At 39.1% G+C, this 13,992-nt stretch overlaps 1 protein-coding gene across 4 annotated transcripts in view; it reads right to left on the minus strand.

The window, feature by feature from the left end:
* Positions 1–13,992, minus strand: part of lrp2a (low density lipoprotein receptor-related protein 2a) — a 313,171-nt gene that overhangs the window by 123,994 nt on the left and 175,185 nt on the right. For all 4 annotated transcript variants that reach the window (XM_059647356.1, XM_059647357.1, XM_059647359.1 and 1 more), the window contains 6 exons: positions 13,328–13,513; positions 9,752–10,672; positions 8,732–8,897; positions 3,972–4,130; positions 2,102–2,391; positions 60–263 (listed from right to left, as the gene is read on the minus strand). In XM_059647356.1, coding sequence (XP_059503339.1) covers positions 60–263; positions 2,102–2,391; positions 3,972–4,130; positions 8,732–8,897; positions 9,752–10,672; positions 13,328–13,513 — 1,926 coding nt within the window. The remainder of the gene's footprint in view (positions 1–59; positions 264–2,101; positions 2,392–3,971; positions 4,131–8,731; positions 8,898–9,751; positions 10,673–13,327; positions 13,514–13,992) is intronic.

The following is a 13,992-nucleotide window of genomic DNA, read 5'->3' on the forward strand; positions in this document are numbered from 1 at the left end:
ATAATGATGTTGATAACAATGATAAAGATAGATTGTGTATCTTAGAGAAAGGAACTTACCACATACTCTCTCTGTTTCATCACTGTGATCTCCACAATCATTGTCAGTGTCACATTTCCACCTTTCTGGGATACAACGTCCATTCAAACAAGTAAAGTAGCCAGTGGCGCATGTAGTAGAATCAGATGAAACACAATCTTTGTTGTTATTAACGAGGCGCCAATTTCCATGAGCAGGGCATTGGCATTCTGCACCCTCAGGCCCTAAAGCATAATGGCAATATAAAAACATGCACAGTATTAATACTCAGTAATCAAACTGATAAACAAATCTACAAAAGCGTACATGACATATAAACAACATGCCACCATTGAGATTGGAATAATACTATGGACTCTAATTATCAATGTAATTTAAATAGTTACTATGCATCTCTCAGTTCTAATCTTCCCAATGTATAGCACTCTTAGGAAGCTGGATAGCTCTGCAATCCCACTACATCCAGTAGCAAGTGGTGTTGTACCATTAGTTAAGTAACTGGTGGTGGAGGCTCTCCCAATATTCCCATCCTAAATGCTGGGGAGCTCAGCGCATCTGTGCAAAAGACAAGGCTGAAATACTTGTACATATCTCTAGCCAGAATACCTAATGAATGAATAACTTTGCTCGTTCCTCAGGTCCTCAATATCACTGATGCCAATTTCAAATAATTTGACTCATTCCACATGACATCATGGAACAGCTAAAGGCATTGGAGACTGCAAATGGTATGACCTGACAACATTCCAGCAATAACACTGAAGACTTGTGCTCCAAATCTAGTTGTGTCCCTAGCTAAGCTGTTCCAGTACAGTGACAACACAGACATCTATGTGCAAAATTTCCCAGAAATGTTCTGTATACAAAAGCAGGACAAATCCAACACAGCTGATTAGCACCCCATTAGTCCACTCTCCAGTGAAATGATGGAAGGACTCATCAGCAGTTTTATCAAGCAGCACCGGCAAAGAAATGACCTGCCACTCAGGTTCAGCTCTATCAGGATCATTTAGCTCTTGACCATATTATAGGTTTGGTCCAAACATGGACAAAATAACTCAATTTCAGAGGTGAGGTAAGACTGACTGTCTTTTGCAACTAGGCAACATTTAATCAAGTTAAGCATCAAGGAGCCTTAGCAAAACTGCAATCAATGGGAATCGAGATGGAAACTCTCCACTGATTGGATCAACTTCGTACAAAGGAAGATGGTTGTAGCTTTTGTGTATCAATCATCTCAGTCTCACAATATCATTGGAGGAAGTCCAGCCATCTTATTTGCTTTATAAATGATCTTTCCTCCAACATATGGTCAGAAGTGGGAATGCACGCTGCTGACTGCACAATGTTCAACACCATTCACAGCTCCTCAGATGCTGCAGCATTGACATATGCAGTTACCTGGACAACATCCAAGTCAGTGTGATAAGTGATAACTAATAATTGCACCACACAAACTTCAATATCCACCAAGACAAAATTTAACTATCGCTCATTGGGATTCAGCAGAATCGCTGTCAACTGAACCCACACTAACAACATTCTGGTAAACACCACTGACCAGAAACTGAACTGGGCCAGCCATATAAATACTGTGGCAATAAAAACAAGTCAGAGGCCAGGAATCCTTTCAATGAGTAATTCATTTCCCATAGTCTGCCCACTATGTACAAAGCGCAAATCAGGATGAAAGATGAGCAAATATTTCTCTAGTGATTAAACTAGACTATTGAGGCTAACCATATCAGGAAGCACATTTCCACACAAAGATCATTTCTTTTTTCAACCAAAGGCTTCGGTAATTGAAATTTACACCATGATCAATAGATTTTCTTTAGGCAAGAGAATCAAAGGATATATAGACAAAAGGTTGATAAATGGAGTTCAGAACATCCATATCTAATTAAATGGTGGAATATGTTCATGAAGCTAAGGAATGGTATGCTTCTGTTCATAGCTTTTGTTCTTAAGTATATAAGGTGCGTTCTCAAAAGATAGAAGGTGTAAAAATATTAAGAAATTAATTTTTTGTCCAATTATTATAGGTAGACATTGTTAATACCTGGGGTACAAATGTGACTGCAACCACCATTAAATTGATCACATGGATTATTGCAATGTCGCTGCTTGTTCTCAGACATGACATGAATATCCATTGGACGATGTGGGAGGTCTTGTATCATCACAGTCTGGTCAGACCCATCATGTTTATTGACCCGGTAGATGCTTTTAGTGCTCCAGTCTGTCCAGTAGAGATATTCATCATACAGGGTGACTGCGAATGGGTAAATTGCAGTGCTAACAATCACCTCACGGTTTGTACCTGTAAGACTACATCGTTCAATCTTCCGTCTGAAACAGAATATAATTAAATGTTGCAGCAGATATTAATTACTGGAAAATAACATTAATTTCAGAACCACAGAGCAAGGGTTAAAATCTCAAATTATCACAATGAATAGGAATTTTTTTAAAAAAAGCTTTTCTGTGATTGCATTTATTGCAATTCAAAGCAATACTATAAAGTTATCCCAGAGATAGTAGGAACTGCCGATGCTGGAGAACCTGAGGCAACAAGGTGTAAAGCTGGATGAACACAGCAGGCCAAGCAGCATCAGAGGAGCAGGAAAGCTGACATTTCGGGCCTAGACCCTTCTTCAGAAAATAGGAGTTTGTCTGTTCAGATAGCACTTATCTAATCCTTTATTAACTCAAGCCTTCCACCACCTTTCTAATGTCAGGTAAATTGTACAACACACAAAAGCTGCTTTTTCTGAAGAAGGGTCTAGGCCTGAAATGTCAGCTTTCCTGCTCCTCTGATGCTGCTTGGCCTGTTGTGTTCATCCAGCTCTACACCCTGTTATAAAATTATCCAGTCAGTTCTAGCCAGCATGCCTCAAGCAATGACTTATTTTCTTGCATCCATGCTATTACCAATGAAGTCCGCAACAATTTAACCTCAACCACTTCTCATTCTCAGGTACATTGTACCCTTGGTAATTTTATGGCGAGACATACACTCAAGTTTGTTTGTTCAGATAGCACTTACCCAACCCTTTATTACCTCGATCCTTCCACCAGCTTTCTAATGTCAGGTAAATTGTACAACATACAAGATCTGATTTTAACTCTGAACTAGTTTCATCGCTGGTGTCAAAAACAGGGAGTGTGAAATGTACTCAATGAACCCAAATTTCAGCCCTCACATATCTTAACTCCGGGTCTTATTTCATATTGCTATCAGCTGTTTACTTGAATGTTGCAGTTGGCCTGAAGTGTTGTGTGACAGCCTATCAGTTGCCATTGAAAGGAAGGTTTACCAGCAAAGAAGTAAATCACGACAACTATTCTGGGAGGCCTTATATGAAGGAAGGAGTGGAGAAAGTATCCTGATCATGGAATTGTCCATCAACTGTTCTTTCTCTGCTTGAAAAAATAGTGGGATCCATCATTATCTTAAAATGAAAGAGCTCCAAGGAATGAGAATATTTATCACTATGGCTGTACTTTGGTGCTCACACAGCAGCTGAGCATTTGAAAATTAGATTCCTGGTTCATATGAGGCACAACACATTAGGTACAGTGGTCTGAGGGACAAAGTTGAAGCAACTAATATCACCCTGTTCGGCTGTCCAAATGGGTTATTCTTATACATGAACTACATGTTCCTAAATTGGCAATCTTCTTTCGTGGGATAACAACAAAGAATGTTGTTGTAATGGAGATTTAAGTTTGAAACTCTTGCGGTGAACGTTATTTTTGCATGTTTGCAGCAAAAGCACAATGTTAAAACAAAGTTGTAGAATGAGATAATTTGATGCTGTGCATCTGATTTAGTACATAATAAATATTTGAAAAATTATGGATCCACCCAAATAACATTTTAACTCCTTCATACAAGCCGACTAGTGGCAGGAAATCAATAAACATACAGAGAGCCATCAGCCCAGTAGAGTTTCTGATCTTCATAGTCCATTGTCAGTCCATTTGGCCACACTAAACTGGTATTTATAATGGGTGTACGAAAGCTTCCTCCAAGCGTTGCTCGTTCTATTTTAGGACTAGTTCCCCAATCAGTCCAATACATGTACCTGTTAGAAAAACATGTAAATCAAAGAAATTTTTAATATTCTATACCATGTGCATACTGTTATTTTAATACAAAGTAAAAGTCTCAAGAGAAATTTTCCTAGTCCAATCTTGGATGGAGCACATTATCAAAAAACTGGTAGCTTGGAGTTTAAACATGAAAAGTAATTGGTTGAAATTTCTTTCATTAGATTAATGAAGGAAAATCAGGCAAGCTGCTTTGCATAATACATCTGATACATGCTGCTTTAGAAAATACATCTGAAATATACATATGTATTTATTTGTCTTTTTCTCTTTCGCTCCCAATTCCAGGAATAACACCTGCAGATGCATCGTGTTGCAACTCATCTGCTTCTGTTTACCACTGACTAACCCTTGTTTCTTCCGCTGTTTGAAGATCCATCCGATAACTCAGACTTCACAGTTCAAGTATTCTCATCCTCAAGTACCTGCACAGAATTTAGCTATCTACGTGACACATACATTGAGTTAGTGAGGCCTTTAAATGATACGTCATCAAACACATTCAGCATCAAAAGTTAACATTGGAAAGCATTGCCCAGGAAACAGTTCATGATAGATTAGAGTTGAGTTCATCCTTGAAGAAGTAGACACACGTGCAGACTTTAGGGGTGGGGTGGGGAGCTAAGCTGTTACATGTTGGTTAGTCTTGCTTTGGAAAAGTTCCTGAGTCTTTGGCATGTTCCGACAACAACTGGCTTATTACACACTAAGGAACTTGACACAGTTCCACATGACCAGATCTTACATTGTTGAAGCATTGCTCCCTACATGTCCTTCCATCATGTGATCTCCTACCTTACATTGTGGGTGGCGTTTATGACATAGTCCCACTTTCACCATTATGCTTCAGGGCTGAGATTTTAAAGGAAGGTTATGTTAAATAATTGCACAAAGAATTGCTTAAAACAGTAATTGAACGTCAGGGAACCTGTGTTACATGCAGCAAAATCCATGACTGACAAGTGTGCGGTTCTGCTGCACAGTTCATCAACCATGTGCTGTTTAGTCACCTTGGGGAGTGCAGACTCTTCCAGGAGTCTGTGTCACAACTGAAAGCATCACGGATATTTGTATCCAAACCATGCATACCCTGGACCGCATCACTTCCTCTGCATGCTGTCAGATATGGATCAAATGGGTGGTGGTTTCAGCTGGATCCAAGATCTCCTGTGATCTTCCCTTCTGCGGATCATGGAGCATGGGATTGGAACTGTTGCTCTCTCTCAGAGTGCATCATATTTACACTCTGCCCCTTAAGGGCTACCAAGTACTGGCCTCAAAAGCCTTTGATTATGTCTCAGCAACTTCCTACTTTGTAGTAGCTGAGATAGTAATTCATAGGAGCACAAGGAAAGGTGGGAATACTCAAGAAAGAGACAGGGCTCCAAATAAGGTTATGATTGTCTAGCATTTGTTTAAAGCTAATAATAATTTTTGAAATCTTTATTTTCAAGGTGTTCTTGCACTAGCTGGTGGTCTCGCAGTATTAGTTAGCATGATATTCAAGACTGATCTTTGACTAAATGCTAATTATTTTAGGGTGGAAAATCCAAGACACATGCTCATTCAGCTGATTTATTTTTTAGTAGGTTGTTGTTGAAGTTCCCCTACTTCCCCATTATTTTCTATGTTTGTACTGCCTTTTCCTTCCTCAATAAGAAGGTTCTCATTCAATGGTAGCTTCATGCGTTGTCTCGACTAGATAGCAAATATTTTCTGCAAACAACAAATCACTATTACAAGAGATAACAAGGTGTGGAACTGGATGAACACAGCCGGCCAAACAGCATCTTAGGAGCACATGCTGCTTGGCCTGCTGTGTTCATCCAGCTCTATATCTTGTTATCTCGGATTCTCCAGCATCTGCAGTTCCTATTGTCTCTGTCACTATTGTAAGAGCCATATTTTGTGATCTATCTTAAAGAAAGCCACCAGGCTTGTTTAGACAACAGAATAAATTCAGAACTTTGATGATCTACTCAATTAGGTCCCATGAACCCGACTGTAGCACAGATATGTACAAAGAGGTTCACAGAGGAGTTATAAACCAAGCATACAGATGAAACTTATTGTCTCCAAGTAGGGTGCCTCTCACTTTCTGTGAAAGGGCCAAAGTGAGAGATAACAGCTGCCATGAAAACAACAAAAAAAAACATAAATTGCTGTAAAAACTCAGCATATCTGGCAGTATGAGTGGAGAGAAACCAGAGTAAACGTTTTGGGTCCAATGTCCCTTCCTCAAAACCATGGAAGTGACTACATATTTGCATCAAGGTCTGCCTTGTGATCACACCCATTTTTTTGCATTTTTATATTCTCTCTTTTTTATGTCTGCGGAGTGGTGGGTGAAGAAGGCGGCCTTTAGGGGGAGTAGAAGTAGCAGCAACACCAGGACAAGTCAGACACAGCTCCACTCCAGCATGGGGTCTCCCAATGAGCAAGGAGCAAGTCCTGGGCTGACTCCCCCGACCCAGACTCACAGGCTAGGTTGAGGCTCAAGGTCTGAGGCTAGGCTGGGAACTTGAAGGAGGGGAAATGGCATTATCGACACAGCGTGGTGGTAACCCACAGGGCAGTCTTGTTCCAGCATGGCGGTCTTGTCCCGATATGAAGGTTTCATCCCCTAGTGGAGGTCTTCTTTGTCTTCGGTTTCCAGGTATTCCAGCGGCCTGGCAGGTGGTCTCATCCAGGAGTGGCTGTCTCGGCCCGACATGATGGTCTTCTTCAGCAGAGGCTTCTGATCCAGTATTCCAGCAGCCTGTTATGGCTATCTTTTCCTAGAAAGACAATCTTGCCCTGGAATGGAGGGTGAATCCCAGCCACATCTTCAGGCCACTCTATTGTTCCTTAATGGGCTCTTCCCAAGCCCAGGAGCCATTCAGTAAACTGTGATGAACTTTGCTGTAATTTTACTCTTTTTTATTGTTATACATGACTTCTGTCCTTGATATAGGCATCGTGGTGGGCGCAACTTAAACTTTTCACTACATTTTTCACATAAAAGGACCCGTGACAATAAATTTTTATTCTATTCTATACACTAACAGAATGAATGTTTTAGGTACAAAACGTTCTGTAAAAGGAACCTTGGGTAAGAGAGAAAAAGTCAATGTTGGAAATGTTGCAATCTGTGCAGGTTTCAAAGCCTAACCCTACAAATTCCAGATGCTCATGGGGAAGGTTTTGCAAGTGTTCACTGCAGCAAACATGACAGTCATCTATTTAGTGCAGACTGCCATGTTGCTGTGCAATATCATACATGACAGCCAGGAAGATGCTCATGGAAAAGAAGCCCAGGACTGCAGTGATCAGGCAAAAATTGGGAGCAAGAGGCAAACTGTGTTGCAGGAACTGACGCAACTCTGTGAAAAGTTCCTTTGCGCAAAGTCATTATGCTGTTGATCAAAAAAGTACAGGTAGGTTATTGTTACCCCCTTGACTGTATTTGGAGCACGAATGATTCCTAAAAGTAAACCTTCTATTTCCTCCTCTTGCAGCTGTTGTTCTGTTTTGCAGTGTCCTCACTGTGCCCCTCTTCACAGCAAAGGATTATCAGAGAAACTCTCATGAAAATAAAAATGCATTGCCAGAAGACTTTTACGGATTCTGGAGATTCTATAGGCACCTTAAGTCTAAACAGACAAAAGTCAGTGTGTAGTACAAGCAAAAAGACTTGCATGTGTTATGAAGTTCCAGGATTTTAAATCGACAGCACTAACAATGTCTTTAAATATTATAAAGCATCATCGCCACCATCATTCCATGCATGGTGGGCAGCTTGATGAGCTAGCACTAACAACAGGGTCAAAAATGGCTTTGAGCTCTTGACAAGATTTTGCAGCCCCAATTTGTACATATTCATTAAGCCCCTTTATCCTAGTCCAAAGTTTTCAAGTTTCAAGTAGGAGCACTAACTAATTAAATCAAGGTCAGTCCAAAAGCTAGATTAGGTGGATGACTAGCAGTAAGCCAGTTTTTCTTTTGTTCTATCATCCTGTTTTTACTTGTTAATGGAGAAAGTGTGACAAAAATCAGCCTTGTTGTTCCATCATACAAGACTGATGGTCTAATTATCCAACCAGAATGTAAACTTCACAAATTCGCAAACAGCAGCTGTCAGGCAGCAGAAAAAGCCTCACTGTCCCCTTTTACCTAGTTATGCTAGTTAATAAAACTGGCTGAACATGATTCAGTCATCTTTTCCATTATAAATATTAAGAGGTCAAAAGATCCACCTTATTAGTAAATTTCTAAATATCACTAGTCAACAGCAACTAAATGTGCTTTCTCATCATAACCATCTTCCAGCATTGTTTGATATCTGGTCATTGACTGTCTAGTTCAGGTCCTCCTACTCAGTCCTGTAACATTGTGTAACTACATTGGCCTCTATTCTGTTCTGCTTGCATGAATGTCTAATAGAATATTTGTACTTTGCTGCTGGACGGAAGCCATTGGAATTTGCCTGGAAACTAATTTCATTAATGATCAAAAAGTTAAGAAGATACTAAGATAGTTTGTGACATGGCTTGAATAATAATGTGTCAGTTTCGATCTGCAGTTTGACGAAGCTTACCCTCTGCAAGGATCCAGTACAACAGCTCTTGGCCTCGGAACATTTGCAATGATTGACCGATTGGTGCCATCCACTTTTATGGAGCTGATTGTTTGATTCAAGTAATCACTATAATAAATCCTCTTGTTGATCCAGTCATAGGCAATTCCATCAGGAGCACCCAAGCCTCGGAATAAATATTTTTTGTATATTACTTAATGGTTTAAAATTTCTAAACTACTGATGTACAAAGGCAAAAAGCAAACTTTTGACTATGAATTAGTACTAATGAAGACGCGAATCATGCATTCTGAGAGGTCATTTAAAATCTCTTATGTAATAGTATGCAATTCTAGTAACAATGCATAGAGTAACTAATTACATCAGATGTATGATGTTTATTTCTGGACAGAATTCGGTGGGTATGTAATTCCAGCTTCAAAATTCATATAATGAAATCCAGAAAAACACTGAATCAAAAAGTCACAAGGCTCACTTTTATATTATTACTGGAATTAATCATACTGATAGAATTCTGCTTACTGTGACAGAAAGCTCCATTTTTTTCTTTCATTGAGAATATAATTTACAATAAAGGTTCGTCCACAATCAATTTTAACTATAACAGACTGATAACAAAAATGGTCATTAACAACTCTGGATTCTATGTTCTATTAGAGACACAATAATAGCAATTTGCATTTACGACAGTGTAGATACATGTCCTAAGGTGCTTCATAGAAACTGATAAAAATGAATGCAAACAGCACTTAGCTATAGAAAAAGTGATTGAAAGGGGCGACAGAATGAATGGTAGGGTTTAGGGAAAGAACTCCAGTTGAAGGCTCAGTCATCAATTGTAGGGAAAAGAGACAACAGATGTAAGGAAATCCAGGCTTAAAGAATTAAGCATTCAAGAGGCGTTTTTTCCAAACAATATGTTTGCTAATGCTTAGGTGCTGATATGGAATCTTGCACTCAGTTTTAGTCTGGTATAATTAACAGTTATATCATTACATATAAAGAAATTGTTGTGTTTACCTGATATCACCTGTGTAGGAGAAGCAGAAGCATCATCAAGACTGATGTAGCTGATTGTGCTATGCCCTCGGCCAAAACTTTGTGTAAAATAAATTCTGTTGTCACCGCTGTCATAGTCAAGTGCCACTGCAGTCCACCATACATTCACTGTTGCGAAGGGCAGTGTATGGTCAGCTAAATCGAAGTGAAGGCTCCGAATGGAACCTTCTGTTGCATATATCAAATAATCATTAGTGACGATCATACAATGTTTCCCATCAGCAGCCAACCTACCATGGGCACACCCACATTTTGGCACTTGCAAATCAGGCAATGCGAAACAAAATTGGGCACATTCTCCATTAGAACGCAAGCAAGGGTTATTGTTAACTTGCTGGGTAGATGTTGGTTGAATCCTTTTATCAAACACTACCACATCCCTTAACAAATTCAAATTGTCTCGGATAACAGAAGGTTGTTCCATGTTTCCAGGTTCTTTACTTGCGCGTAAAATCTTCTTCAAGTTTCTATCCACCCAAATCATACTGTTTTCAAAAACAGTGATTCCATATGGGGTAGGATAGCGACTGCCATAACGAATTATCTCATGTTCAGCACCATCTGGTGAGATCCTCGCAATCAAGTCAAGGGAGTCATCAACCCAGTAGATGTAATTATTTGTGTGGTCAACAGCTAGACCTCGTGGCATGACAATACCATCATCCACTAAGACAGTTCTGTTAGAGCCATCAAGAAAAGCCCGCTCAATTTTAGGATTCTGACCATAATCAGCCCAGAAGATATATCGGATCTTTGGATTTACTACAATATGTCTGGGCCGATCCACTGATGTTTTCACGAGAACTCGACGAAAAGTGGTATTCAAACGGAGAATTTCAATATATGTCTCAGTTTGGAAAGCATTTGTGAAATAGAGATTGCCTGTATTATGTAAAAAAAGAAACATATATCATATATTCTAAAGGATAAACAGCTGGCTCTATGAAACCTAAAAGCTTTGGGTTCAATTACAGACTAGAATCAGTCTGTACTGCTGAATTATTCTGGAGTTCAGTACACTCATCAGAGAGATATAAATCCAAGTCACTTACAAATTAACTCATTGAGTGATTTTCATATCATCATTCATTCTTGATCATTTTAACCATTTTGTATAATACAAAGCTTATTTTTATTTTCTTTTTGAAATATAGCACAGGCTAAATTTGAATCATGATGTTCAACTGAAAAAGGTAGTTATTATGAAGTAAAATAGCTGTATATCACCAAGGATGAGGCATCAAACATCAACAGTAACATGTACACTAGACTAATGTTAAGCCACACTTTCAGGTCAGAAGAGTATAACATTGAGCCATCAAACCTGAGCCATATTAGTATCTGCATGCATGCGTGCAGTTTCCCTTTTGCAAACAACTAATTCCTAATATTATTGAATTTAAAAAAAAACACATCATCAAAGCTTTTAGTCTTGCAATCCTCAAGGCAGACAGAAGAATACCAATTGAAGGTTATTATTAGGGATTGCAGTATGGCTCACTTACAGTTGCTACAGGCTAAATATTTTCATTATCCAGGCGTTACATCTTTTGCACTGAACAGAACTTTATGGGCCAACTCCCCCAAGTAAATGTCCCAAACAACCAAAGGCTGCTGGCAAACTAATTAGTGCCATTTTTTGCATGCTGAGTAAATTGTTCCTCCCTTTGAAACCTGGCATTCTTGCATCTGTCCTGATGAGTGCAAGATACAACACTGTGACTGCACTGTGACTGCATTTGTCTTGTTTAACACTGCTCAAATTCTATATTATCAAGTGACTAGCAATTCTTGGTACTGCCTTAAGAAAGTTTTACTCTTAACAGCAAACCTGACAGTTTAGGCACTTTTAAAATGCTTCATGCCAGGTATTAAACTATACTAATTATACACATCATGACAGTTATCTCCAAAAGGTAGTCTCACACCTCTCCTGTCAGTTTTAGCACTGATGGTAATTTGAGGATGTTTAGTTTATATGGATGGGTTTCTAAAATTACAAGATGATAAAGGAAATCCAATAAAAGAAGCTTGATCAAAAATAGAGAAAGCAAACTCAAAACCTGAATTTTGATACTTGGTGTTTTGCAAATATCATTATTAGAAGAAATAAGAAAATAACAATGAGATAGGACCATGGATCACAGAAATTTGATCTGGAGGTGATACACAGCCAAAAGAAAACTTGATTTATCTATAGCCAAGTGAATACTTATCTATAACTACAGTATTTAATACTGTTCAAAGATGCAACAGGATTTCATACTGGAAAGGCTGTGAAATAGTTTTCTTCAGGTTTTCATCTACTTAGTAAGGCCGGAACTCATTAGTACTAAATATGCTGTTACATTACCAAAAGTTAGACCAAAATATTAGCATGTATCAACAGATTTTAGATTTCTCTTATTTTGCAGATGTTCAAATTATTTTCTTCTTATTTACAAAAATAAGATATTGTTTGCAAAAAATCATGTTCTCCTAGTAACAGTCCAAGATTAATGGAGCCTGTTCTCAACTATGTTAAAGCATTTAACACTCACATGATCTTCCCATCTCATATTTATGCACTCACTAAGACTGCCTATTTACATATTCACAGAATTGTCTGATTTCACTCCTATCACAGCTCATCTGCCAGTAATATCCTTATTTATGCCTCTGTTATCCTTGTTCTAACTCGCGCATAGCTAGTACTCCACATTCTACCCTTCAGAAAATTCAGGTTATCGAAATCTGATGCCCATAGCTTAACACATTGCAAGTCCCATTCCGCTAACATCACTGTGTCTACTGACCTTCAATCAGCCTCACGCCAAGCAGCATCTTGATTTTAAAATTCATATCCTTTTCTTTACATCTTCTGTGGTCGTGTCCCTCCCTATCTTTACAACCTCCAACAGCCCAGAACTATCTGATATATCTGCACGCTCCAATTCTGATCTCCGCAACCCTGTTTGTAATTGTCATCAGTAGCAGCCATACCTCAGTTGCCCAGATCTCAAGTTTTAGAATACCCTGACTATGATTCTCTACTTCTCTGTGCAGCTTTTGTCATTTAAGATGCTCCTTCAAATCTACCTCTTTAACTCAGCTCTTAGTCAGTTGAGCTGATAGCCTGTTATGCGCTGATTTACAATGCTCCTGTGAGGCGTCTTGGGATTTATTCCATAAATCCGCCACATTAATATAGATACAAAAACAAAAGATGCTGGAAAATTTCAGGAGGTCTGGCAGCATCTGTGAAGGAAATAACAGAGTTAACATTTCAGGTCCGGTTCTTCAGTTCTGAGGAAGGATCACAAGACCCAAAATGTTAACTCTGTTTTTTCCTTCACAGATGCTGCCAGACCTGTTGAACTTTTCCAGCAACTTTGTTTTTGTTTCTGATTTACAACATTTGCAGTTCTTTCAGTTTTTATTTACATTAATATAGGTGATTTTTTGCTGTTTAGTTTACAGATTTCTTTTAATACGGCACACAGAAATTACAGGTGATTACTGTAAAGTTGGAAAATATAAAGTTCATCAGGTACTGACCTGCTACCCAATCTATTGCAATTCCTCGGATACCATTCTGACCAATTCCTGTAACTAGTACACTTTGGAAGGAAGATCCATCAGGTTTAATCCTCCGAATAGCATTCCTTGAAGCTGCTGTACTGAATTCACACCAGTAAATAAATCCTGATGCTATATGTACATCCACATGCAGGGCAAAGTGCACTAAAAGAAAAAAAATAAAAATACGACTTGTTTTACATGCACAATTCCTGGTTTGACAAAAGGAACAAAGAATCCCTGAGATGTGGGAGATCAGGGAGAAAGTCAAATATTTCTGACAACAATGTTCATAGGAAGTGTATCTACCTACAACTCCTCTCAGACGACATGGATTGGTTGGAGCAGCTGTCGGACTCATTGAGGAGCATACAGGAGGCTAAAAGTTTTACCGATAGGTGTTTCAGGGATGAGGTCACACCAAAGGTTCAGCCAGATAAACAGGTGACCATCAGGAGGGGCAGGCAGGCAGTACAGGAGTCCCCTGGAGCAAGTCCCCTCTCAATGAAGTGTACCTGTTTTAGACATTGTTTAGTGGGGGGATGGTCTCAGGGGAAAGCTACAGCAACATCCAGATTAGTCACACTATAACTGGCTCTGTTGTACAGCAGGGAGGATCGAAGTGTAGGCGAGCAGTAGTGATA

Source organism: Stegostoma tigrinum, chromosome 7, assembly GCF_030684315.1.
Source record: "Stegostoma tigrinum isolate sSteTig4 chromosome 7, sSteTig4.hap1, whole genome shotgun sequence".
Classification (NCBI taxonomy): domain Eukaryota; kingdom Metazoa; phylum Chordata; class Chondrichthyes; order Orectolobiformes; family Stegostomatidae; genus Stegostoma; species Stegostoma tigrinum.